This window comes from Oryx dammah, unplaced genomic scaffold, assembly GCF_014754425.2.
Source record: "Oryx dammah isolate SB20612 unplaced genomic scaffold, SCBI_Odam_1.1 HiC_scaffold_11164, whole genome shotgun sequence".
Classification (NCBI taxonomy): Eukaryota; Metazoa; Chordata; class Mammalia; order Artiodactyla; family Bovidae; genus Oryx; species Oryx dammah.
The window spans coordinates 874,691-899,943 of record NW_024080557.1 but is presented as its reverse complement, the minus strand read 5'-3'; the positions used below and the strand labels follow the sequence as shown (position 1 = coordinate 899,943).

General features: G+C 36.6%; 1 protein-coding gene across 3 annotated transcripts in view; it reads left to right on the top strand.

The window, feature by feature from the left end:
• Nucleotides 1–25,253, top strand: part of LOC120860724 (CUB and sushi domain-containing protein 3) — a 1,429,922-nt gene that overhangs the window by 1,369,027 nt on the left and 35,642 nt on the right. For all 3 annotated transcript variants that reach the window (XM_040236474.1, XM_040236473.1, XM_040236472.1), the window contains 5 exons: nucleotides 125–301; nucleotides 14,141–14,320; nucleotides 16,011–16,184; nucleotides 20,052–20,225; nucleotides 23,466–23,539. In XM_040236474.1, the coding sequence (XP_040092408.1) occupies nucleotides 125–301; nucleotides 14,141–14,320; nucleotides 16,011–16,184; nucleotides 20,052–20,225; nucleotides 23,466–23,539 (779 nt within the window). The remainder of the gene's footprint in view (nucleotides 1–124; nucleotides 302–14,140; nucleotides 14,321–16,010; nucleotides 16,185–20,051; nucleotides 20,226–23,465; nucleotides 23,540–25,253) is intronic.

Genomic DNA, 25,253 nt, shown 5'->3' with positions numbered 1-25,253 from the left:
ATGCTTAGAGGACTTTTATAGATTCTTTGGACAATTTGAAACAATCAATTATTCCTTAACTGTTTGTGAGAGGATTCCTGAATGCACTATTCTTATGTATACTCTTGACCATTTTGTTTTATAGCTGTACAGTGTGGTAACCCTGGGACAACAGCCAATGGAAAAGTCTTTCGGATTGATGGCACAACGTTTTCTAGTTCAGTCATTTATTCCTGCGTGGAGGGATATGTTCTTTCTGGACCTTCAGTTAGGCAGTGCACAGCCAATGGAACGTGGTCGGGAACTTTGCCTAACTGTACAAGTAAGTTTCTTTTCAATATTTTGAAATATCACTAGATGTATGAAAAGTAGTTGTATAAACATGTATATCTGTGTTTTGTATTATAATTAATCAAACCAGGCAAGAGTTTGAATATTTATAGATGGTTCAGACTGTAAGGAATCTGCCTGCAATGCAGGAGACCTGGGTTCAATCCCTGGGTTGGGAAGAACCCAAGGAGAAGGGAATGACAACTCACTCCAGTATTCTTGCCTGAAGAATTCCATGGACAGAGGAGCCTAGTGGGCTCTAGTCCATAGGGTCACAAAGAGTCAGACATGACTAAGCCGCTCTTTCACTTTCCCCTAAAAATGATAGTGGTGTAATGGTTGCGTGTATACTAGTGAGTTTAAGATTCAGCTTCCAAGGTATTATATAGGCAGAGAAAAGAGGGATTGCAGAATATCAGTGTTATTAAATATAATCTTACAGTATATTAAAAATAGAGATGAATTATCCCCTATAATCAAGACTAAATATATAACATTCAAGACTAAAAATAGAATGAAATTTTATTTTGCCAATCTCATACACATTAATTCTTAACTTAGTTTTTTAAAAAGCAGACTGATTATTTATGGGTTCTTGCACTGTTTAGGGAGAAGGCAATGGCAACCCACTCCAGTACTCACTCTTGCCTGGAAAATCCCATGGACAGAGGAGCCTGGTAGGCTGCAGTCCGTGGCGTCACTAAGAGTCGGACACGACTGAGCGACTTCACTTTCACTTTTCACTTTCATGCATTGGAGAAGGAAATGGCAACCCACTCCAGGGTCCTTGAGAATCCAAGGGACAGGGGAGCCTGGTGGGCTGCCATCTACGGGGTGGCACAGAGTCGGACACGACTGAAGAGACTTAGCAGCAGCAGCACCACTGTTTAGGAAAGTCTTAGTGGCAGATTTGCCCTCTTCAGATGTAAAAAACTTATGGCATTCTAGTGATTCAGCATCATAAAGAAATTACCCACTTGATGGATTTTTTAATGTACTTAAAATTCCTATATATAAATTAATGCTTACCTATGGAAAAAATAGAATTTACTTAACAAACAATAATCTGTCCATTGGAAAATCATGACTGCTTATATTAATTAAGAGGAACTGCAGCAGCATCATATAAATCATGACATTTTTGAAAGAAGAGCTATTTTATGTCTGTTCAGAGACTCACTCAAGGAGTTATGAGAAGTTGCCAAAATCTTTGAATGAAGTAGGTCTCAGGACACTAATGGAGTTTCTTATGTATTGAAATTTGAACAGATTATACTTTTGAAATAGAGGCCTTCATTAAAAATAGTTTGTGAATATCAAAATAAATGGGCATAAGTAAAATTTGTAAATGAGGAGCATACTGCTTCCAGGATTCAAAAAGATGTTGGTGATAAGGTCAATAGTTCTTGACGGTGTCAGTAATGGATCCACTCTTGGCTGATCTAGTAATTTCCAGAAATATATAAGATATACTTTGTACTGTGTGTGGGTCAATGATCCATCCCCTGCCACTTTTTTTTTTCCTTTAGGTCCTTTGTGAGTATTTGTACTTTCTGAATAAATGACTGAAAAAAATCTATTCACAGGAGGATGCCATCAAAGTGATGCCATCAAATTAATGCCATGTCGTATTTGTGATTCTGGAGAAAGTTGGTTGTATTAATAGTTATTATCTTGCTTGAAAACTGTGTGTGATGGCAAGGCTGTTGAGATACTGTGTGATTATTTTGTCTCTTGAAAATGAAGGACAAACTACAGCTCAGAGGTTGTTGAAATAAGCACTAATAGAACAATCAGCCAAATCTGCAGTAGCAAAATATTTTCCAGTTATTGATTTGAGTCAGTAATAAGTAATATTCCTGGCCTTGTGTCAGTACTAGATACTGTTATATCTCATCTTTGGGAGTAGTTCTTTATTTCCCTTTGAACAGTTTGCTCTCGGCTTAATCAGGTTTTCTCCTAGGCCTCCAAAGATGTCTGTGAATGTGTGTCCTCTCTTGTACTCCATATCATAAAATTCTACTTTGTCCTTTTCTGTCCAATCCATCTTTAAAACTCAGGGAATCCACTTGGCTTTGCATGGGCTCCTTCTTCCTGTGCCTGCTGAAAAAATATCTTTGGGCAGTAAGATGAGACAGTCATAGCACTCATCTCATTTGTTTCCTGTCACTCAAGGTTTACTGTGCTTTGCTGCCTGATGAAAGCTGTACTTTTTTTTTTGAGGGGGAGTAAGGTTGAGGAGTTGTTTTAAAACAATTTCCTTGTTTTTCCATCTTGAAGGAAAGTAGGTCTCCCACTTTTTTGAAAATATTTCATTTTTGTAAAAGTGAACAATTTAACAATTAAAAAATATGCTTTACTCTTTTCATACTATAGGGCTTCCCTGGTGTCTCAGATGGTAAAGAATCTGCTTGCAGTGCACGTGAGATAAGTTCAATCCCTGGGCCAGAAAGATCCCCTGGACAAATAGGCTTTGTAGTTTTCATACTATACCACCTTACCTGAGCCTTTAAAACTTACCCAGTGTCCTTGAAATATTAGCTCAGATGGCACATTCAGGAAAAACCCTGCTAGGGCACTTTTTCCTCATATCCCTTTGGCTAAAACTGATCTCGCTCTATGCTGTTTAACTCTTCTATGGCAATTACGTATACCACTAAACAATAAACCTCAAAGGGCAATAGGAATCAGGATTGTTTTATCTCGTTGACCCTCTAGCCCATGATATGTAAATTTAGTAAATAGTTATTGACTGACTCATATATCTCATATGAGCTTTTTTTTTAAACTATTAGTACATATGACCTACCATTCCACTCCATCTTAAAATACTCATAGAAAGGGCTTGTAATTTTATACATAACAGTGGGTTGCCACGTCCTCCTCCAGGGGATCATCCCAACCCAGAAATGGAACCCGAGTCTCCTGTGTCTACTGCATTGCAGGCAAATTCTTTACCCACCTGCTGAGTCATCAGGGAAAGTGTTTTCAGTATACCTTATGAAAAAGAATGAAATAATGAATACATTCAGAATAAAGGAAATCTGCTGAGTAACACATTCTTTCATGTTGAGTAACAATTTCACTTATTCATGGGTAAATACCTGTGTTTATCTAAAGTGTTTGCCAATTTTAGTAAAGATAAACAAACAAACACATCCTAATTCTTAAGTCTGATATTGCATTAAATTTTTTCCTGAATCGTCTTTGTTTTCCTTAGGAAATTTTTAACCAAGTTAAAGACACTCAACCAAGACAGACTGGTAGGAAATAACATATCAAAATATAAACTCTTTTTTTGTGTAAGTCCTTTAAGGAGAAGTATTATGTTCAGTAATGCATTTCAAGCATTCACTTTTAAATGATATATTGCTGTTAAACTGAAAACTGAGAATTTTAATTGTTGATTTACTTCTTCAAATCTCTTTTGATTTAGGCAAAAAAAAAAAAAAAAAAACTGCTAAAACCTAGTAGCAACCCAAATGAAAGGCAGAACTAAAATTATCCTTCCAAAAAGAACACAGAAGTTTCAGTGAAAATAATAACAGATTAAACTTTTATAATTAAAGAATTTAAGATACTGAAAATGTTAATACACAGTGATCCATTGCTTAGAACCAGAGTTTCAGAGTCTTTCTTGTTAATTTGCAATGGAAGTTGATATAAACATATGACTGATAGAATAGTATAACTTTAGAGCTGGAAGAGATTGTGGCCTAGACTCACATGCATAGGTCAGGAAACTGAGGCACCAAACCATTTAATTGACTTACCAACCACTAACTTTGTCTGTGTGAATCTTAACAAATTGTGGAAAAATTTTAAAGAGTTAGGAATATCAGACCACCTTACCTCTGTTCTGAGAAACCTGGTTGCAGGTCAAGAAGCAACAGTTAGAACTGGATATGGAACAACTGACTGGTTCCATATTGGGAAAGGAGTACATCAAGGCTTCAAATTGTCACCCAACTTATTTAAATTATATGCTGAGTACATCATGTAAAATGCTGGGCTGGATGACTCACATGCTGGAATCACGATTCTGGGAGAAATAACAACAACCTCAGATATGCAGATGATACCGCTCTTATTGCAGAAAGCAAAGAGGAACTAAAGAGCCTCTTGATGAGGGTGAAAGAGGAGAGTGACAAAGCTGGTTTAAAACTCAACATTCAATAAACTAAAATCATGGCATCAGTCCCAATACTTCATGGCAAATAGATGGGGAAAATGTGGAAATGGTAACAGATTTTATATACTTGGGCTACAAAATCACTGTGGATTTTGGCTGCAGCCACAAAAGTAAAAGACGCTTCCTTCTTGGGAAAAAACCTATGATAAACATAGATAATGCATTAAAAAACCTGGCATATTGCTTTGCTGACAAAGGTCCATCTAGACAAAGCTTTGGTTTTACAGTAATCATGTACATATATGAGAGTTGGACCATAAATATGGCTGAGTGCCGAAGAATTGGTGCATCTGAATTGTGGTGCTACAGAAGACTCTTGACAGTCCCTTGGACAGCAAGGAGATCATACCAGTCAATCCTGGGGGTGACAGAGGAGGAAATGGATGGCATCACCACCTCAGTGTCCATGAGTTTGAGCAAACTCCGGGTGATAGTGAAGGACAGGGAATCCTGGCATGCTACATTCCATTGAGTCACAAAGTCAGACATGAATTAGTGACTAAACAACAACTACTGACAGAGCTCACCAATGAGCAATTATTTCTACCACATAAAGGAGAAAATTTCCCATTGAATGAATTTTTAAATTTCTTAGAAATAAAGGAAACTGTAAGTTCAAATAAAATATATTTTTCATAAAGTTTGATTTAATGTAATTGTCTTTTGTGGGCATTTTTAAATAGTATCTATATACAAGGATATCAATATTAATTGAATAAAACTAGGTATGAAAAAAAATTAAAGTATTGGACTAAATTTCTAAACCACATTCCTGATTTGAATTTTTGGAAAACCCACCTAAGCAAAACAAAACTTTTCTTTTATCATTTTCATTCAAATTGTTATTTTTATGCATAAATAAAAATATGTCATTCAGTGTTTACCATTAGTTAGCATTTGTGTTTTTGGAAGTGAGTGTTTGCTGTGACCAGTGCATTCTCTTGGCAAAACTCTTAGCCTTTGCACTGCTTCATTTTGTACTCCAAAGCCAAACTTGCCTGTTACTCCAAGTATCTCTTAACTTCCTACTTTTCCTACAATGCAAAAAAGCAAAATGGCTGTCTGAAGAGGCCTTACAAATAGCTGTGAAAAGAAGAGAAGCCAAAAGCAAAGGAGAAAAAAATATATATACCCATTTGAATGCAGAGTTCCAAAGAATAGCAAGGAGAGATAAGAAAGCCTTCCTCAGTGATCAGTGCAAAGAAATAGAGGGGAAAAAATAGAATGGGAAAGACTAGAGATCTCTACAAGAAAATTAGAGACACCAGGGAACATTTCATGCAAAGATGGGCTCGATAAAGGACAGAAATGGTATGGAACTAACAGAAGCAGAAGATATTAAGAAGAGGTGGCAACAACACACAGAATAAATGTACAATTCATGTCAATGTATGGCAAAACCAATACAGAATTGTAAAGTAAAATAAAAAATGAATAAATAAATAAATAAAAAGAGCTTCAAGACCCAGATAACCACGATGGTGTGATCACTCACTTAGAGCCAGACATCCTGGAATGTGAAGTCAAGTGGACCTTATGAAGCATCACTACAAACAAAGCTAGTGGAGGTGATGAAATTCCAGTTGAGCTATTTCAAATCCTGAAAGATGATGCTGTGAAAGTGCTGCACTCAATATGCCAGCAAATTTGGAAAATTCAGCAGTGGCCCCAGGACTGGAAAAGGTCAGTTTTCTTTCCAATCCCAAAGAAAGGCAATGCCAAAGAATGCTCAAACTACCGCACAATTGCACTCACCTCACACGCTAGTAAAGTAATGCTCAAAATTCTCCAAGCCAGGCTTCAGCAATATGTGAACTGTGAACTTCCAGATGTTCAAGCTGGTTTTAGAAAAGGCAGAGGAACCAGAGATCAAATTGCCAACATCCGGTGGATCATGGAAAAAGCAAGAGAGTTCCAGAAAAACATCGATTTCTGCTTTATTGACTATGCCAAAGCCTTTGCCTGTGTGGATCACAATAAACTGTGGAAAGTTCTGAAAGAGATGGGAGTACCAGACCACCTGACCTGCCTTTAGAGAAACCTATATGCAGGTCAGGAGGCAACAGTTAGACCTGGACATGGAACAACAGACTGGTTCCAAATAGGAAAAGGAGTACATCAAGGCTGTATACTGTTACCCTGCCTATTTAACTTATATGCAGAGTACGTCATGAGAAACACTGCACTGGAAAAAGCACAAGCTGGAATCAAGATTCCCAGGAGAAATATCAATAACCTCAAATATGCAGATGACACCACCCTTATGGCAGAAAGTGAAGAGGAACTAAAAAGCCTCCTGATGAAAGTGAAAGAGGAGAGTGAAAAAGTTGGCTTCAAGCTCAACATTCAGAAAACGAAGATCATGGCATCTGGTCTCATCTCTTCATGAGAAATAGATGGGGAAATAGTGGAAACAGTGTCAGACTTTTTTTTGCGGGGGGAGGGGTCTCCAAAATCACTGCAGATGCTGACTGCAGCCATGAAAGTAAAAGACGCTTGCTCCTTGGAAGGAAATTATGACCAACCTAGATAGCATATTGAAAAGCAGAGACATTCCTTTGCCAACAAAGATCCGTCTAGTCCAGGCTATGGTTTTTCCAGTGGTCATGTATGGATGTGAGAGTTGGACTGTGAAGAAAGCTGAGCACTGAAGAATTGATGCTTTTGAACTGTGGTGTTGGAGAAGACTCTTGAGAGTCCCTGGGACTGCAAGGAGATCCATCCAGTCCATTCTGAACGAGATCAGCCCTGGGTGTTCTTTGGAAGGACTAATGCTAAAGCTGAAACTCCAGTACTTTGGCCACCTGATGCGAAGTGTTGACTCATTGGAAAAGATTCTGATGCTGGGAGGGATTAGGGGCAGGAGGAAAAGGGAATGACAGAGGATGAGATGGCTGGATGGCATCACCGACTCAGTGGACGTGAGTTTGAATGAACTCCGGGAGTTGGTGATGGACAGGGAGGCTTGGGGTTCTGTGATTCATGGGGTTGCAGAGTCGGACACCACTGAGCAACTGAACTGAACTGCAAATCACTTTAGATATTGACCTCAGCCATGAAATTAAAAGATGCTTGTTCCTTGGAAGGAAAGTTATGACCAACCTAGACAGCGTATTACAAAGCAGAGACATTTCTTTGCCAACAAAGGTCTATCTAGTCAAGGCTATGGTTTTTCCAGTATTCATGTATGGATGTGAGAGTTGGACTATGAAGAAAGCTGAGGGAGAAGAACTGATACTTTTGAACTGTGGTGTTGGAGAAGACTCTTGAGAGTCCCTTGGACTACAAGGAGATCCAACCATTCCATCCTAAATGAAATCAGTCCTGAATATTCATTGGAGTGACTGATGTTGAAGCTGAAACTCCAATACTTTGGCCACCTGATGCGAAGAACTGACTCATTTGAAAAGGCCCTGATGCTGGGAATGACTGAGGATGAGATGGTTGGATGGCATAACTGATTCAATGGACATGAATTTGAGTAAACTCTGGGAGGTGGTGATAGACAGGGAGCCTTGGCATGCTGTAGTCCATGGGGTTCTCAAAGAGTCAGATATGACTGAGCTACTGAACTGAACTGAAATTTGCATTCCTGTCCCCTCTGATGAAAAGGACATCTTTTTTTGATGTTCATTCTATAAGGTCTTTTATGTCATATCAGAACTGTTCAGCTTCAGCTTCTTTGTCAGTAGTGGTTGGAGCATAGACTTGGATTACTGTGATATTGAATGGTTTGCCTTGGAACAGAGATCATTCTGTCATTTTTGAGATGGCACACAAGTACTGCATTTCAGACAGTTTTATTGACTAGGAGGGCTACTCCATTTCTTCTAAGGGATTCTTGCCATTATAGTAGATTTAATACTCATCTGAATTAAATTTGCCCATTCTGGTCCATTTTAGTTCACTGAATCCTAAAATGTCATCGTTCACTCTTGCCATCTCCCGTTTGACCACTTCCAATTTACTTTGATTCACGGACCTAACATTCCAGGTTCCTATGCAATATTGTTCTTTATGGCTTTGGACTGTACTTCCATCACCAGTCACATCCACAACTGGGCAATGTTTTCACTTTGGCTCCATCTCTTCATTCTTTCTGGAGTTATTTCTCCACTCTTCTCCCGTAGCATACTTGGCACTTACCAACCTGGGGAGATCATCTTTCGGTGTCATATCTCTTGCCTTTTTATACTGTTCATGGGGTTCTCAAGGCAAGAATACTGAAGTGGTTTGCCATTTCCTTCTCCAGTGGACCACTATTTGTCAGAACTCTCCCCCATGACCCATCCATCTTGGATGGCCCTACACGGCATGGCTCTTAATTTCATTGAGTTAGACAAAGCTATGATTTGTGATCAGTTTGGTTAGTTTTCTGTGTTTGTGATTTCATTCTATCTGTCCTCTGATGGGTAAGAGGCTTGTGGATGCTTCCTGCTGCGAGGGGCTTGCTGTGCTGGCATCATGCTTGCTACTAAGTCACTTCAGTCATGTCCGACTCTGTGCGACCGACAGATGGCAGCCCACCAGGCTCCACCATCCCTGGGATTCTTCAGGCAAGAACACTGGAGTGGGTTGCCATTTCCTTCTCCAATGCATGAAAGTGAAAAGTGAAACTCCATGGACTACAGCCTACCAGGCTCTTCTGTCCATGGGATATTCCAGGCAAGAGTACTGGAGTGGTTTGCCATTGCCTTCTCCGGGCATGATGCTTAGTAAATCTTTAATCCAATTTTCGGTGGGACTTTGTTTCCTCCCTGTATTTTGTCCTGAGGCCAAACTATGGTAAGGATAATGGCCATAATGGCAACATCCTTCAAAAAGGCTTATGCCAGCATGCCTTGGCTCTTAGGACTTTTTACCTGAATGGTCTAGTGGTTTTCTCTACTTTCTTTAATTTAAGTCAGAATTTTGCAATAAGGAGTTCATGATCTGAGCCATAGTCATCTCCCATTCTTGTTTTTGTTGACTGTATATAGCTTCTCCATCTTAGGCTGCAAAGAATATAATCAGTCTGATTTCATATTGACCATCTGGTTGATGTCCATGTGTAGAGTTGTCTCTTGTGTTGTTGGAAGAGAGTATTTGTCTCCAGAAGAGATCTAACCTTCAGTGCAGTTGCTCTCACTTAGGGGTGATTTTGCTTCCCGGAGGATGTTTGGTAGTAGTGCTGGTGAGTGTGAGTGGCATGTGCCATTGGTATCTAGCAAGTGGAGTCAATGTTAAACATTCCTGATGCATACAAAGCAGCCAAAATTGGTTGGTTTGGAATGTCGATAGTGCCAAAGTTAGTATGAAGAAACCTTACCTTACTGAGATACTGTGCTAGAGGAGAACTCTGTTCTGGATTTGAAACCCAGCAAAACACATGTGTTAGAATGCCCAAGTAAACATATCCATTGCTGCTTTGTGGCCAGTGGGAAATTGGTGGGATAGCTCAACTGTCACATGGGTTTGATTACATGAATCATGGGTGCATGTATATCTGTGCAAGGGAATGTCATGTCATTAAAAACAAGTCACATGGATCTATATGTGTTACCTGCAAATATGTTCATTAGATACTGAGTAAAAAATAATTTGTGTTATATTGATATTCTATTTAAAAATGCAGATTTATAATGCTCATTTAAGAAGCTAAAAGAGAAAGTAGGTTTGAAGTGGCATAGATTGACTAGAACTACCACAGTTATGTTTTATATTGGCTGTAGAGGTTTATACTTAGATGTATCATAAATAATATCAAATGGGCATCAATTACATGATAGAAACTAATGAGAAAAGCCCCCACAAAACCAAATTCAAACCTTTCAGTTTATGTATTTTTGAGAATCTGAGTTAATCATTCCTTACATATTCATTCACTCATTTACTCTTCAAACAAGTATTTATTTAATCTCTTATAAGTCATACACTAGACTAGGCTTAGATAATTCTAAAGGAAATAGACAAAATAACTGTCTCCATGGGGTTTATTGGGGTGTGAGTGTGTGGATGAGTGCACATGCATACACTCATGCTGTGTGCATAAAGGATTCTAGTGACCTTAGAAGAGATTTTCCTGCATTAAATCACAGCAACCTGCTGTTATGCACTAATGTCTCTGAATTTTAGGGTACAGTCCTAAAGAGCCACTATCCTAAGGTTTTCCCTTAAAAAAAAAAAAACAAAAAAAAACGGAAAGCCTCTTTTTGTTGCTGAAAATAAGCTGATGGTGAATGAATTGACTTGTGGAGCAGGTGCTATTTACAAAGGTTGTTGCTGTTGGAAACTGCCTCTTTGACTGGCCTTTGCTTCATTATGAAGCCACCAGACAAATCCTTCTGAAGCTGTTGTTATCAGGCATTCCATTCATGATGCTGCCAAGATATGCAGAACTCTTTCTCAGTGCCTCTCTGAAATAAACCCTCTGTCGTCTCTTTCGGTGGCTACATCTCACACAGCTCATGTGCCTTACGATTGGGTTAGCTGTTCTTTCTTGCCAGAATTCTAATTCAGTCTCTAAAGTACTGCCCAGAAAACAATAATTATCTGTTGGTATTCGCTTTTTCTTCTTCTTAATTTTAAATCTAGATTAAAGATATAAAATAACATAATATATAGAATATAAAAAAGTAAAATAAAAGAAAATAAATTAAAGTCAAACTTTTTTATACGATTACACATTTTAAAGCTGCAAAAATAATTGACACATTTTGGTAAATAAGCAGGATTTGATTTTCTATCCAACTCAGTTTTACAATTAAAAAAATATTTTCCTCATCAATAATGAAAAGAACAAAAGTCATTCTATACACAGAGCTCTTATTAGGAGTCAGATGGAAACATCAATGAGTGTGATTTCAGGAAACACTTGAGGGTTCTGAGGATTAGCAAATGGAGTGTTGTGAATATTGTTCTGTAATTTAAATATCATCATTCATGGTCCTAAAACTTCCTGGCTCAACAGATTAGATTAATATGAAACAAACCTTGGCATTCATAATTTTTAATGGTAAGTTAATAAAACACAGAAGAATTTGTCATTAAGGTCTTCTTTGTCTTAATCTATTTTTGTACTTTAACCTTTGACATCCAAAATACTAGAAATTATTAAAAATGAAAATAAAAGAGTATAACCTAGATTTACCTGGTAAAATTATTTGTCCTTTTATGAAAAAAAAAAAAGTGATTCAAAAGGCAAAAAAAAAAAAAAATACTGAAAGACTGATTTGCTACTTGATTTTGTCTTCAGAAAAGGAAGTGTGTTACCTTCTGTTTTCCTTTTTCTCTTAGCCACAACAATGCATTTAGCCAGGTGTGCTCAAATAATGGTTTTCAAAACAGCAAGTGCTTTTATGGCTTATGGCAGTTTGGTGGTTTAGTCGCTAATTTGTGTTAAACTCTTGTGACCCAATGGACTGAGGCCTGCCAGGTGCCTCTGTCCATGGGATTCTCCAGGCAAGAATACTGGAGTTCATTGCCATTTTCTTCTCCGGGGGATCTTCCTGACCCAGGAATTGAACCCAGGTCTCCTGCATTGCAGGCGGATTCTTTATCAACTGAGCTACAAGGGAAGCTTATATATATATATATAAGAGATCTTATATATATATAAGAGATCATATATATATATATATATATATGATCTCTATTCAGCTTCGTTCATAAATGAACACACACATACATACTTTGTTTGTAAATGCCATATTTAGACTTAAATATGCTTAAATTTCTTATGCTGTTACTGTCTTTTTGAAAGTTCTTATATGGCATCATCAGTTCAGTTCAGTCGCTCAGTCGTGTCAGACTCTTTGCAACACCGTGGACTGCAGCATGCCAGGCCTCCCTGTCCATCACCAACTTTTACTCAGACTCACGCCCATTGAGTCAGTGATGCCGTCCAACAATGTCATCCTCTGTTGTCCCCTTTTCCTCTTGCCTTCATTCTTTGCCAACATTAGGGTGTTTTCAAATGAGTCAGTTCTTTGCATCAGGTGACCGAAGTATTAGAGTTTCAGCTTCAATGAACACTCAGGACTGATCTCCTTTAGGATGGACTGTTTGGATCTCCTTGCAGTCCAAGGGACTCTCAAGAGTCTTCTCCAATACCACAGTTCAAAAGCCTCAGTTCTTTGGTACTCAGCTCTTCATGGTCCAGCTCTCACATCCATACATGACTACTGGAAAAACCATCATAAATGAGAAATTTTAAATGTAATTCGAGCAATATTTATGGACCAGCATTACTGACAGAACTTCATCCTCTAAAGTTTCCTGTGGTTGGGGTTTAATACTTGATGATCGCTGTCTCAAATTCTTAATGGTTTAATCTTTGAATTTGTGTTTTATAATTGAAGTCCACTGGGACAATGGAGCATGTGCTAAGGGTTTGGAAATTTTGTTGTTATTGTTAAATTGCTAATTTGTGTCTGATTCTTTACGACCTCCTGGACTTAGCTGATCAGGCTCCTCTGTCCACAGGATTCTCCAGGCAAGAATATTGCAGTGGGTTGCCATTTCCCTCTCCAGGGGATCTTCCTAACCCAGGAATCAAACCCATGTCTCCTGCTTAGCAAGCAAATTCTTTACCACTGAGCCACTGCTCTGCTCATGTGCAGTTTGCCTCCCTGCCTCTCTGTCTTCCTAGGTTATGTTAGAGGCCTTTAGCTTCCTACCACCTGGTGCCTTTCCTGCCCTTCCTACTCCCACCCCTACTCTGAGCCTCTGATACCCTGTGCCCAGCCTGTCCATCATGTATCACCAGAGGGATGCTCACATTGTACCTTGTTCTCCATCCTTTCATGGGGCTCTGGGTGCAGGTATGGGTGGGGCTAGTTGAAGTTGTATGTATTCATGGAGTCTTAGAGCAGAGCAGGGCAATGGTTTACCCTTTCCTAGACTGGCAATAACAAGGAAGATATAGCAAGCACTTGACATAGGCCTCTTACTAACTCCTAATTCAGGAAGCAGGCATGTTCCAGAGTGGAGGTTGCAATTTCCTTGGGGTTGTTCTATCACTTGGCATGACGGTGAGATGGTGGAAATGGGAAATTGATTTCTCTGTCCCTGACATTTTCATTTTTTCATTGTGCTTACAAATTGTGTATCTTACCCAGTATGTGATAAATTCACATTTTATAGTTTATTCATTCTTTCACTTATTCAATGAAATTATTATTTTTGTACCTGACTTCATTTAATTAAAAACTATTGTAATATCCAGTTGAGTGATACTGTGCAGAAAATAAGGTCTCAGTCCAGCAAGCCTCATAATTTAGAGATTTCAGTAACTATACATAGGAGTATAAATTTAAAATATTCTGTTAGAAATCTTGATCTGATACCATGGCTTCTTTATGATTATTTAATTCAGATTAAAAGTGGTCACCACATCAGAGTTTCCTACAATATATTAGCATATTAACATTTTAAGAGTCTAAATGAACATTTCTGGACCATATGTATAGAATCTGTAATAAGTAAATGGTCATAATTAGGAATAGATAGTGTGTGGTTTAAATATGCTTATGTTTTATCTTAAAATGAACATATAACTAATTTTACCTACTTTTATATTAATTATGCCATATGCTTACTATTCCTCTCCATTAAAAACATGTCACATTAACCATCTGCTTTTCCAATCCATATTGATAGTAATCAGTTGTGGAGACCCAGGTATACCAGCCAATGGACTGAGATATGGAGATGATTATGTGGTTGGACAGAATGTTTCTTACATGTGCCAGCCAGGCTATACAATGGAATTAAATGGTTCAAGAATCAGGACTTGTACAACTAATGGCACATGGAGTGGAGTCATGCCAACTTGTAGAGGTAAGATAATGATTCTGTCAATATTTATTAGTGATAATCACTATATATTTTCTGTATTAATATGCATATTTAAAATAAATTTAAATAGTGTTTTTTGTATCATTTCATCTTTTTTTCTGGTACTAAAATTGAGTGCTTCAGTCTTTACTTTTAAATCATATAGATAATAACATATAAGATTTTAAAATTTTTTAACAAAAATATTGTATCTCATTCTAAGTAATGACAATGAACTGTAATACAGCAAAATTATGTTCTGGGACTTCCCTGGCAGTCTACTGGTTAAGATTCTGCTCTTCCAATGCAGAGGCACAGGTTCAATCCCTAATCAGGGAACTAAGACCCCACATGCCGACATGCCACTGCCAAAAAAAATATATCATGTTCTGTGATACATAATCACCATCATCATTTATGTGGATCAATGAGTATTTAATAGAGAATATAGCTGTAATGAAATAGAACTTTAATTTGGTTTTTCACCTGGGTCAGTTATCCAAGAATGGGAGAAAAACCTATAATTTGAAAACAATCAGCCTGCATTATAGAACTCAACTTATTCTTAAAAGGTAAAACTATTTCTTTGAAGAATGAGATCTAGCAGTAATATTTTAGTCAATACAGGTATAGGTTTACTACTTTATGCTATTAGTTTTCCACTGAAACTCTTTCCATAAGTTTTTTTACCGATTATTTGATTACTTGTAAAATACTATACATTCAGTGACAGACAATATGTATTGTTTTATAATAATACTGATTTTTAATCATTGAGATTTCTCAATAAGGTACATTTCTAAATACCTATGAATTGTCAGTTTAATGTCTCCCTGACATAATCTAACATTAATTCCAATGCATGTCTTCTTTTCTTGATTATATAATTTCCTAATCAGATCATGATAAATATACAGTTAGTATATGAAAATATATAAACAGACATTTTATATTTTACATATTATTTCATACATTATTGATTCTGTTAATGACAGTATTATATAACTCTAAAAATTATTTATATATGTTGCTAGTCATCAAAATAAAATCATTCTTATTTTTAGATTTTGTAATTGATGGCCCTCTTTTTCCTTTCATCTCTATCTCCTTATCCAACCTATCTTTTCTCAAGGACATCTTAATTTTAAAAATGAATGATCAAAAATTTTATAATGCATTTAGAACCTTACAATAAGATTTAGCATATGAATCTAAGTGGTTAATAGAACTAATTTAGATATTTTAATGAGATACATGGTCTGTGTTTCAAAAATGTCACAGATTTACTTTCAGGTTCCTTGCTACAGTGTGACTCTATATAGCCAAACACAGCTCTTCAGTCTGTCTAATGGTTGCTGGAAATAATTTTATATAAAACTAATCATTTATCAGTTGCAGTATACTTGGATAGGAGGTCACCCTCTTTTTCCTTTCTTTCAATGTCAGGAAGCTTGTTATTTTGTAAGAGAATCTCTGAGAACCAGTAGCCATTATGTTGCCAAGAAGTAGTCTCATCCTAGAGGAATTAATTCCAGGGATGTTTCAGGAATACTACCAGGAGAATAAAACATGTCACACAATATTGTCCTCCAAAAGGTTAAATTAGCACATATGCTTCTTCTAATGGTATTTATTTCTGTTAACACCAGGATATTTCAACAGCTGTGTCTAATCGTTTTTAATGTAATTGCAGCTGTTACCTGCCCAACTCCTCCCCAGATCTCTAATGGAAGGTTGGAAGGAACAAATTTTGACTGGGGCTTTAGTATTAGCTACATCTGTTCTCCAGGCTATGAACTGTCCTTCCCTGCCGTTTTGACCTGTGTAGGGAATGGTACCTGGAGTGGGGAAGTACCACAATGCTTACGTAAGTATAATTTCCATACTAAAAATTATATTTTTCCACTTTTACTCTCTTAGAGCTACTTTACTGAGATTACAACTGTTATATATTTTTTTCCAGATTTTGCTAGAACAAAAATGAGATTGTTAAGCTCTTTCCCATGCATAATTAAAATTCAGTTAAAAACAGTATTTACCAATGTAGCTATTTTTTATGTAATCCAACCATTATATTCCTTCTGTTCTGACTAAATTTTAGGCCAAACTGCTTTGTGTGCAAAATACACTATACATTTTACTTATCTTGTTTTTGGGGTGATGTCCTCTACTCAGGTTTGTGTTCCTCGAAGGCAAATATTCTTGTTTCATTCACTTTTGTACCCTAGTATGTAGTATAATCCTTGGCAGACATTAAACTTAGAAGGCTATGGTAATTAAAACATTGCAGCATTGGTGCTGACATAGACAGTAAACCAGTGTTAGAGAATAGAGAGTATAAACCATGTATCGATACTTAATGTATTATGGAACAAATCAGGGGGAAGAATGGACATTTCAATTAATGCAATAAGGTAGTTCATATATATATATATATGCACACACACAGACAGTCTTTATCTTACACTAATAACAAATCAATGTCAAATTCATTAGAGAATTAAATGTAAAAGTTTTAAAGATTATAAGACTACCTAAATGAACTTGGAGTAAAAAAAGATATCTTAAAATGAAATATAAGAGCTCTACCTGTAACTGAAAAGTGGAAAAATAAACTACATTTAAAATTTCTCATTTCAAAATGCCAATCGTAAACAGGATAGTTTATTTGAAGAGCTTACTATTAAGTGATTGCAAATACTAGGCAGGGAATACCACCATTTGCTGGCCCATCAGATCATTCGTATCACATTTGCTGCAGAGAGTATGCTAACCAGTTTTATTTATCATGAGAGATAAAACTAGTGTACTTCAGCAGTTGTGATCTATTAGACTGAAATTTATGCAACATTTAAACAAGCTCTTTCTAGGTAACATGATTTACTAGAATAGAGTGTTCCAAGCCTCAAGGTTGATGTCACACAAATTGACCCTTGAAATTCTGATTCATGCTAACGATCTTCTAAGAATAGACCAATGGGTTCTAAGTGAGACTATACTATATATTAGTAACTATTCAATAGTTACTGCAGAATAGATAGACCCAAGAGAATATTACAGAATTGAGTTTATGGTAAACTTTGTTTGGTGTGAGTGAAAAAGTCTTAAGTTTCTCAACATAATGTTTTATTTGGGGATCTATTAAAACACAAATACTAATAAAATACCATAGACATTTAAATTGTAGTAGATATCCAAATATAATAAGGCTGACTTTGACCCAGTTGCTTTACATACATATAGCAGAACTCCTGGGTAGGTATGTTTAGTTATGACATTTTTATAGATAATGACACCTAAGTTCAGAGAAACAGATCAAATTGTACAGACACTGGGTAACTCTGCCACTTAGGGACCAGCTGCTCTATTTTGTGGCCTAAAGTCTTTGATGTAAACATCCTATCTGATCTTCCTAGGTTTTTCTATTATGTATCTTCCTAGGTTGTTCTATTGTGTGTTTCTTTATATAAATGATGGATCCTTTTAAAATTAGAGAAACTAACAAATTATTAAATATGAAGGACTCTCATTGTAAATAACTGTTTTGTTGGTTCCTATTAAACAAAGTCAAAGTAACCTAAAAACGTTTTTGAACTAGAAAACGGTTTCGAAGCTTCCTTGAAGCCTTCTCAATGGGCCTTACAGATGCTAATAAGAGCAATTAAGAATATCAACCAAAAACGTGGAGAAAAATAAGAAAGGCCTATATATCATTTCAATGAGGTTAAAAAAAAATTTTAAGAAGATTTTACCACAAATAAAAAAAAATAAAAAACTCTTTGGGTGATTATTTAGAATGGGATAAATAAGATAGACATTGATGTAATTAAAACAAGATTTGATATTACTGCACTACCTAAAGTTGGCTTTCCAGGTGGCTCAGACTATAAAGAATCTGCCTACCAATGCAGGAAACCCAGGTTTGACCCTTGCTTCAGAAAGATCCCCTGGAGAAAAGAATAGCAACCTACTCCAGTATTCTTCCTTGGAGAATCCCGTGGGCAGAGGAGCCAAGCAGGCTACAGTCCATGTGGTCACAAAGAGCTGGACAGAACTGAGTGGCTTCAAGGTCTATTACTAGTAAATGGCAGAGTATGAATTCCAATTCAGAGAAGGTTGGCTTAAGAGACAATTCTCCTATCCATTGAAGAGTCACATTCAATCATTTTAGGTATTTAATGAAGAGGAAAATCTTTTATCTTTATTTCTGTTCAAGCTATGACTTTTTATCCTAAAGTTTGTATCACTGTGTCTTAAGTTTCTATCCAAACACCGATAGTTATTTGGTTTAGTACATGAAAATATAAAGATAGAAAATAGATGGAATGATATGGGGGATGTGAGAGAAAGATTGAGAAGTTTATGTGGTTACATTTCTCCTCCTTTTTTTTTTGTTGAATGACTCAGCAGAAATATGAATGAGAAACACTTCAGAAGTAGGTTATAAAATAATTACAAAATAACTGATAGAAATGAAATGTATTTAAACACAGCTGAAATCATAAATTACATGTTATTTATTTTTTACTACAATTTTAAAATTGAAAATATGCTGTATGTGCTTTGCCTGGATATCTATTGGCTCTGAAGTCATCTGATCTCATCCTGTACTACACTTCTGCTCCAGCGTCAATGGCCTTGTTCTTCCTCTAGCGTGCTAGATTTGACCCAGCACAGGGCTTTGGCAATGCTGTTTCCTCTGTCTGTAATGTTCTGTCTTGAGATATAAACGGCGTGAATTTTTTTTTCCCCTCCAAAACTTTTCTCAGTGAGAGACAGCCTAGCTACCTTATTAAAATCTGCTACTACTCTTCACCATCTATCACATCCACAATACAGTCCTGATCTCCTTCTCCCACACTATTTTTCCTCATGGGGCTGATTATCTTCCCACATACTATCATTTTTACTTATTTATTATGTTTACTGTTTGCTTTCTTCACAAAAGCATAAACTTCAAAAGTGCAGGAACCTTAGTCTGTTTATCAATCAGTTGCAAGCACCTAAAGTTACTAAGAATAGTGTCTGTTTTTAGTACTTTAAAAATATGTGTTGAATGGAGTCATCTAATCTATTTGCTTAGAACTGCTGTCAAGTTTATCTCTTCAATGGCTGCAGAATGTTGAGATTGTTTTTGCATGAATTTGGATTCTAATGACCAACCTTCTTTTCTCGTTAAAATACACTCAGACCCATCGCACCGACCCACCACTACCGCTACACATGCACTATGTTTTGAAGAGGGAGACAGCAGGATACTAGGCTACATGACCCCGGTGTTCAACAGAGCACATATCTATGAAACAAATCTTTTATATACATTGCAAAATATAGAGCAATCTGCAAGGTACATCCTAGGCTATTATGGCTTGTTTGTTTCTGATAGAGCTATTTGTGAATCACATCCTTTTCAAGAATACACTCCAATTTTGTAGCCTACGTGTACAAATATGGTTTGATTCTGGTCAATATCAACTTAAAAAAAAAGAAAAACACTATAACTGTTATGCTGGTCTACTAGGTGGAAAAAAAATTTTTTTTAATAATATTATGCTGAGTTGAATATTAAGCATTTATTCATGTAGACAAAAGCTAAAAGTATTTTCATTGGGATAGATTAACATGGATTCCATGTCACTTTAGTGCAGTATTCCAATTATTTTTATTACTTTTCTAAGCTGTTAACTCTGATGAATTTAAGTCATTGTACAATTGTCTCTCTTTTCACTCACAGCAAAATTTTGTGGTGACCCTGGTATACCTGCCCAAGGAAAAAGAGAAGGCAAAAGCTTTATATACCAGTCAGAGGTTTCATTCAGCTGTAATTCTCCTTTCATATTAGTGGGATCTAGCACCAGAATATGTCAAGCAGATGGCACTTGGAGTGGTTCATCACCTCACTGCATAGGTAATATTAATGAAAGATAGACAGTGCTCAGTAATTTTGGAATTAATAGCTAATAATGACATTTAATGATTTACTTTATCCTATAAATTATAGTTGGCTAAATGTGAAAACCGAGAAGGCAGTGGCACCCTACTCCAGTACTATTGCCTGGAAAATCCCATGGATGGAGGAGCCTGGTGGGCTGCAGTCCATGGGGGTCTCTAACAGTTGGACACAACTTCACTTTCACTTTTCACTTTCATGCATTAGAGAAGGAAGTGGCAACCCACTCCAATGTTCTTGCCTGGAGAATCCGAGGGACGGGGGAGCCTGGTGGGCTGCCGTCTATGGGGTCACACAGAGTCAGACACAATTGAAGCGACTTAGCAGCTGCAGCAGCAGCAAATATGAAAAACAAAACTGTAAAATATAGAAGCCATTGTAAGGCATTAAAAATTAATATTATTAAACATTTATTACTTTAGTACTTTTGAAATAGTTTTCCTGTTTACCAGTTAAAAAAAAAAGTAGAAAGCTTCCATATCAATATCATGAAGTACTATTTGTATCAGTTAAGTTGCTCAGTCGTGTCCGACTCTTTGCAGTTAATAAAGCATACTCAAATGAAATTAAACTTGCTTCAAAAATATTACAAAGGTATATTGATTTCAAATGGTTCTAAGTACATTGCTCTAATCCTAATTTTTTGTGTGTTTTTATTGTCTTATTTTTATTTCATTCAAATATAGTTGATGTACAAAATTATATGTTACAGGTGTTTAGTATAGTGATTCACAATTTTTAAAGGTTATACTCATGTGCAGTTATAAAATATTAGCTCTATTTCCCATGTTGTACAATGTATCCTCTTACTTTATTTTATGCATAATGGTTTGCACCTGTTAATTCCCTACACCTCTTTTGCCCCTCCCTCCGTTCCTCTTTCCACTGGTAACCACTAGATTGTCTTCTACATCTGTGAGTTTGCTTCTTTTTTGTTATATTTACTTTTTTTTTTAGAATCCACGTATAAGCGGTATCATTTCACTCAGCATAATACCCTCCAACTCCATCCATATTGCTACAAATGGCAAATTTTCATTCATATCTATGTTTATCACATCTTATTTATCCATTCATCTGTTGGTCACTTCCATATCTTGGCAATTGTAAATAATGTTGCTACAAACATCTTTTCAAATTAGTGCTTTAGTTTGTGGGGTGTATATACCCAGGACTGAAATTGCTGAGTCAGAGGGTAGTTTTATTTTTAGTTTTTTGAGAAACATTCATACTCTTTTCAACAGCAGCTGTACCAATTTATATTCACACCAATAGTGTATTGAGGGTTCCTTTTTCTCCTAAAATTAAATTGCACATTGAGTAAACTTGTGAAAAATTCTGTCATACAAGCTAGCCAACTCAGAGGCTATCAGCGCTACTGTTTTTATGTTTGACTCTCTTATAGGTGTCAGTGAAAATGCAAATGCCTAAGTCTTGTTTCTGGAAAATAAATTATTTCTTAAACAGACTGTTACTTTCAGTTCAGTTCAGTCGCTCAGTCGTGTCCGACTCTGCGACCTCATGAATCACAGTACGCCAGACCTCCCTGTCCATCACCAACTCCCGGAGTTCACTCAGACTCATGTCCATTGAATCAGTGATGCCATCCAGCCATCTCATCCTCTGTCGTCCCCTTCTCCTCCTACCCTCAATCCCTCCCAGCATCAGAGTCTTTTCCAATGAGTCAGCTCTTCACATGAGGTGGCCAAAATACTGGAGTTTCAGCTTCAGCATCATTCCCTCCAAAGAAATCCCAGGGCTGATCTCCTTCAGAATGGACTGGTTGGATCTCCTTGCAGTCCAAGGGACTCTCAAGACTCTTCTCCAACACCACAGTTCAAAAGCATCAATTCTTTGGTGCTCAGCCTTCTTCACAGTCCAACTCTCACATCCATACATGACCACTGGAAAAACCATAGCCTTGACTAGATGGACCTTTGTTGGCAAAGTAATGTCTCTGCTTTTGAATATGCTATCTAGGTTGGTCATAACTTTTCTTCCAAGAAGTAAGTGTCTTTTACTTTCATGGCTGCAGTCACCATCTGCAGTAATTTTGGAGACCAAAAAACTAAAGTCTGCCACTGTTTCCACTGTTTCCCCATCTATTTCCCATGAAGTGATAGGACCAGATGCCATGATCTTGATTTTTCTGAATGTTGAGCTTTAAGCCAACTTTTTCACTCTCCTCTTTCACTTTCATCAAGAGGCTTTTTAGTTCCTCTTCACTTTCTGCCTTATGGGTGGTGTCATCTGCATATCTCAGGTTATTGATATTTCTCCTGGCAATCTTATTTCCAGCTTGTGCCTCTTCCAGCCTTACTTGAGATTAATTATTAGAAAAGTCCCTAAGCAAATGTTCTATGTATGTGGTCCTCTTTCATATCCTTCATTTTCCTTTAACTTTTTATTACCAGTGTTGATGGCAAGTCCTTTTATATTCAATTCAGTTCAGTTCAGTCGCTCAGTCGTGTTCGACTCTTTGCAACCCCATGAATTGCAGCACGCCAGGCCTCCCTGTCCACCACCAACTTCCAGAGTTCACTCAAACTCACGTCCATCGAGTCAGTGATGCCATCCAGCCATCTCATCCTCTGTCACCCCTTCTCTTCCTGCCCTCAATCCCTCCCAGCATCAGAGTCTTTTCCAATGAGTCAACTCTTCACATGAGGTGGCCAAAGTACCGGAGTTTCAGCTTTAGCATCATACCCTCCAAAGAACACCCAGGGCTGATCTCCTTTGGAATGGACTGGTTGGATCTCCTTGCAGTCCAAGGGACTCTCAAGACTCTTCTCCAACACCATAGTTCAAAAGCATCAATTCTTCGGCACTCAGCTTTCTTCACAGTCGAACTCTCACATCCATACGTGACCACTGGAAAAACCATACATAGCCTTGTCTAGACAGACCTTTGTTGGCAAACTAATGTCTCTGCTTTCCAATATGCTATCTAGGTTATATATTAGAAAGGTTCAAAGCTCATGGATTGCATAATTTGTGTAAACTGCAGTATACCTGATTTTAAGTTTCTGTTCATGGAGATATTTATTAGTCTTTTTTATTATTACCAGGACCCTTTCATGAAACCCTAGATCTCTTAAAATTATTTTATATAGGATAAATATGCATTTGAATAAACCTATATGTTTTAAAGGAATATTACACTTTGTTTTACGAAAAAGAATATTTTCTTTATTTTAGAACCTACCCGTACGTCATGTGACAACCCAGGCGTGCCACGTCATGGATCTCAGAACAATACATTTGGATTTCAAGTAGGTACTTTGTTATTATTTTTTCATATTTTATTGAGATATATAACTGGTATATATTAGTATATAAATTTAAAGTGTCCAGCACAATGGTGTGACATATATATTGGGAATGATTCCTGCAGTTATATTAGTTGGCATCCATTTCTCATACAGATACAATTAAAAAAGAAAAAGAGAAAAAAATTCCTTGTGATGATTATTAGGACTTATTCTCTTACGAACTTTCCTGTATATAATACAACAGTGTTATGTATACTCATCATTATTGTATATTACATATCTAGTACTTACTGCTCTTATAACTAGAAGTTTGTACATTTTGACTACCTTCCTTCAATTCTCCACCATGCCCCCGACCCCCACTGTTCTGGTAACCACAGATTTGATCTCTTTTTAGGCGAGTTTGGATTTATATTGTTGTTGTCATTGTTTATTTTTTTAGATTCCACATGTAAGTGAGAACATATTGTATTTGCCTTTTTCTTGCCTAAGTTATTCATCAAGTGTGTACTTTAAATAAATGCTTTTATTTAATATAAAACTGGATCAAAAGGCTTATTTTGTTCAGTACACAGATCCTGTTAATGCAAGTAGAAAAAGAGTCATGCTTATATCTGCATTCATAAACATATTTTTAAAAAGGCAACAGCCAAAAAAAGAGTGGAAATAATAGGAAATTAAAAGAAATATATGCCTCAAGATATAGCCTGACTGACCATGAGTATAAAGTAAGAGAAAAATTGGAGAGACCTGTGAGCATAGGTAAATCTATAGGCACTAGCTTGTAGGTAAGAGAAATATTAAGTGAGGGAGTAAATGAGTAAAATCTACAGGAAATATGGAGATAGTGAGGAAAAGTGTAGATGAAAGAGGTTTAAAGAGAAACTTCTGAGTCAGTTACCAAATACATAAAAATGTGGTTATTCAGTAAGGCAATAAGACTAAAAGATATAATATTAAAATAATTTTAAACATATCATTGATGTGGAATATTTCTGAAAAAAGATTTTAACCATAACCTATTATTCCACAACACATATTTGGATTGTTAGAGTACTTTAACATGTCCAATCGTATGTGGCTGACATTCTTTTCTCTCTTATTCCAGTTTAGATTTTATGTAGAGATTCAGGAAGATTTTCATCATAGGGGCCATAGGAGAGCCAAAGTGCATACTGATTTCAAAAGAAAGTAGCCAATTTACACGTTACCCAATTGCCTTGTGTCACAGGGTTTTCTAAATTGTGCTATTTTCTGTGAAATTCAGTGTGAACCTGAGGAACATCTATTTCTAAAGGAAGTGCTCATCAAAGGTGCCATATTTCTTTTGCTAAAAATAGTTATCCTTTATCTACATTTCAGGCACAGTATGAACATTGATTTGATAGCTTTTCCAATTCTTCCTGTTTGCCTCAGGCCTGACTAGGTAATACAAAAGTGTAAAGAAGTGTCTTGGTCTCTATTATGTTGATGTTTTCAGAAAACTTTATAGTTTCGTATCTCCATAGAATGCTTTATCAACTGATCGAGATCTTGAAAAATAAGCAGCTAGCTAAACAGCATTAACCTTCATCATATAAGCCAATAAACTGAAACGAAACAAAGCAAGTCAATGGCAGTATTTTTATAGAATACAGAATTTCGGTGTTAGTGTCTATACACTTAATCAGATAATTTTCTAAAGAGTCTGTGTCCTTTTTTAGTAAATACCCTT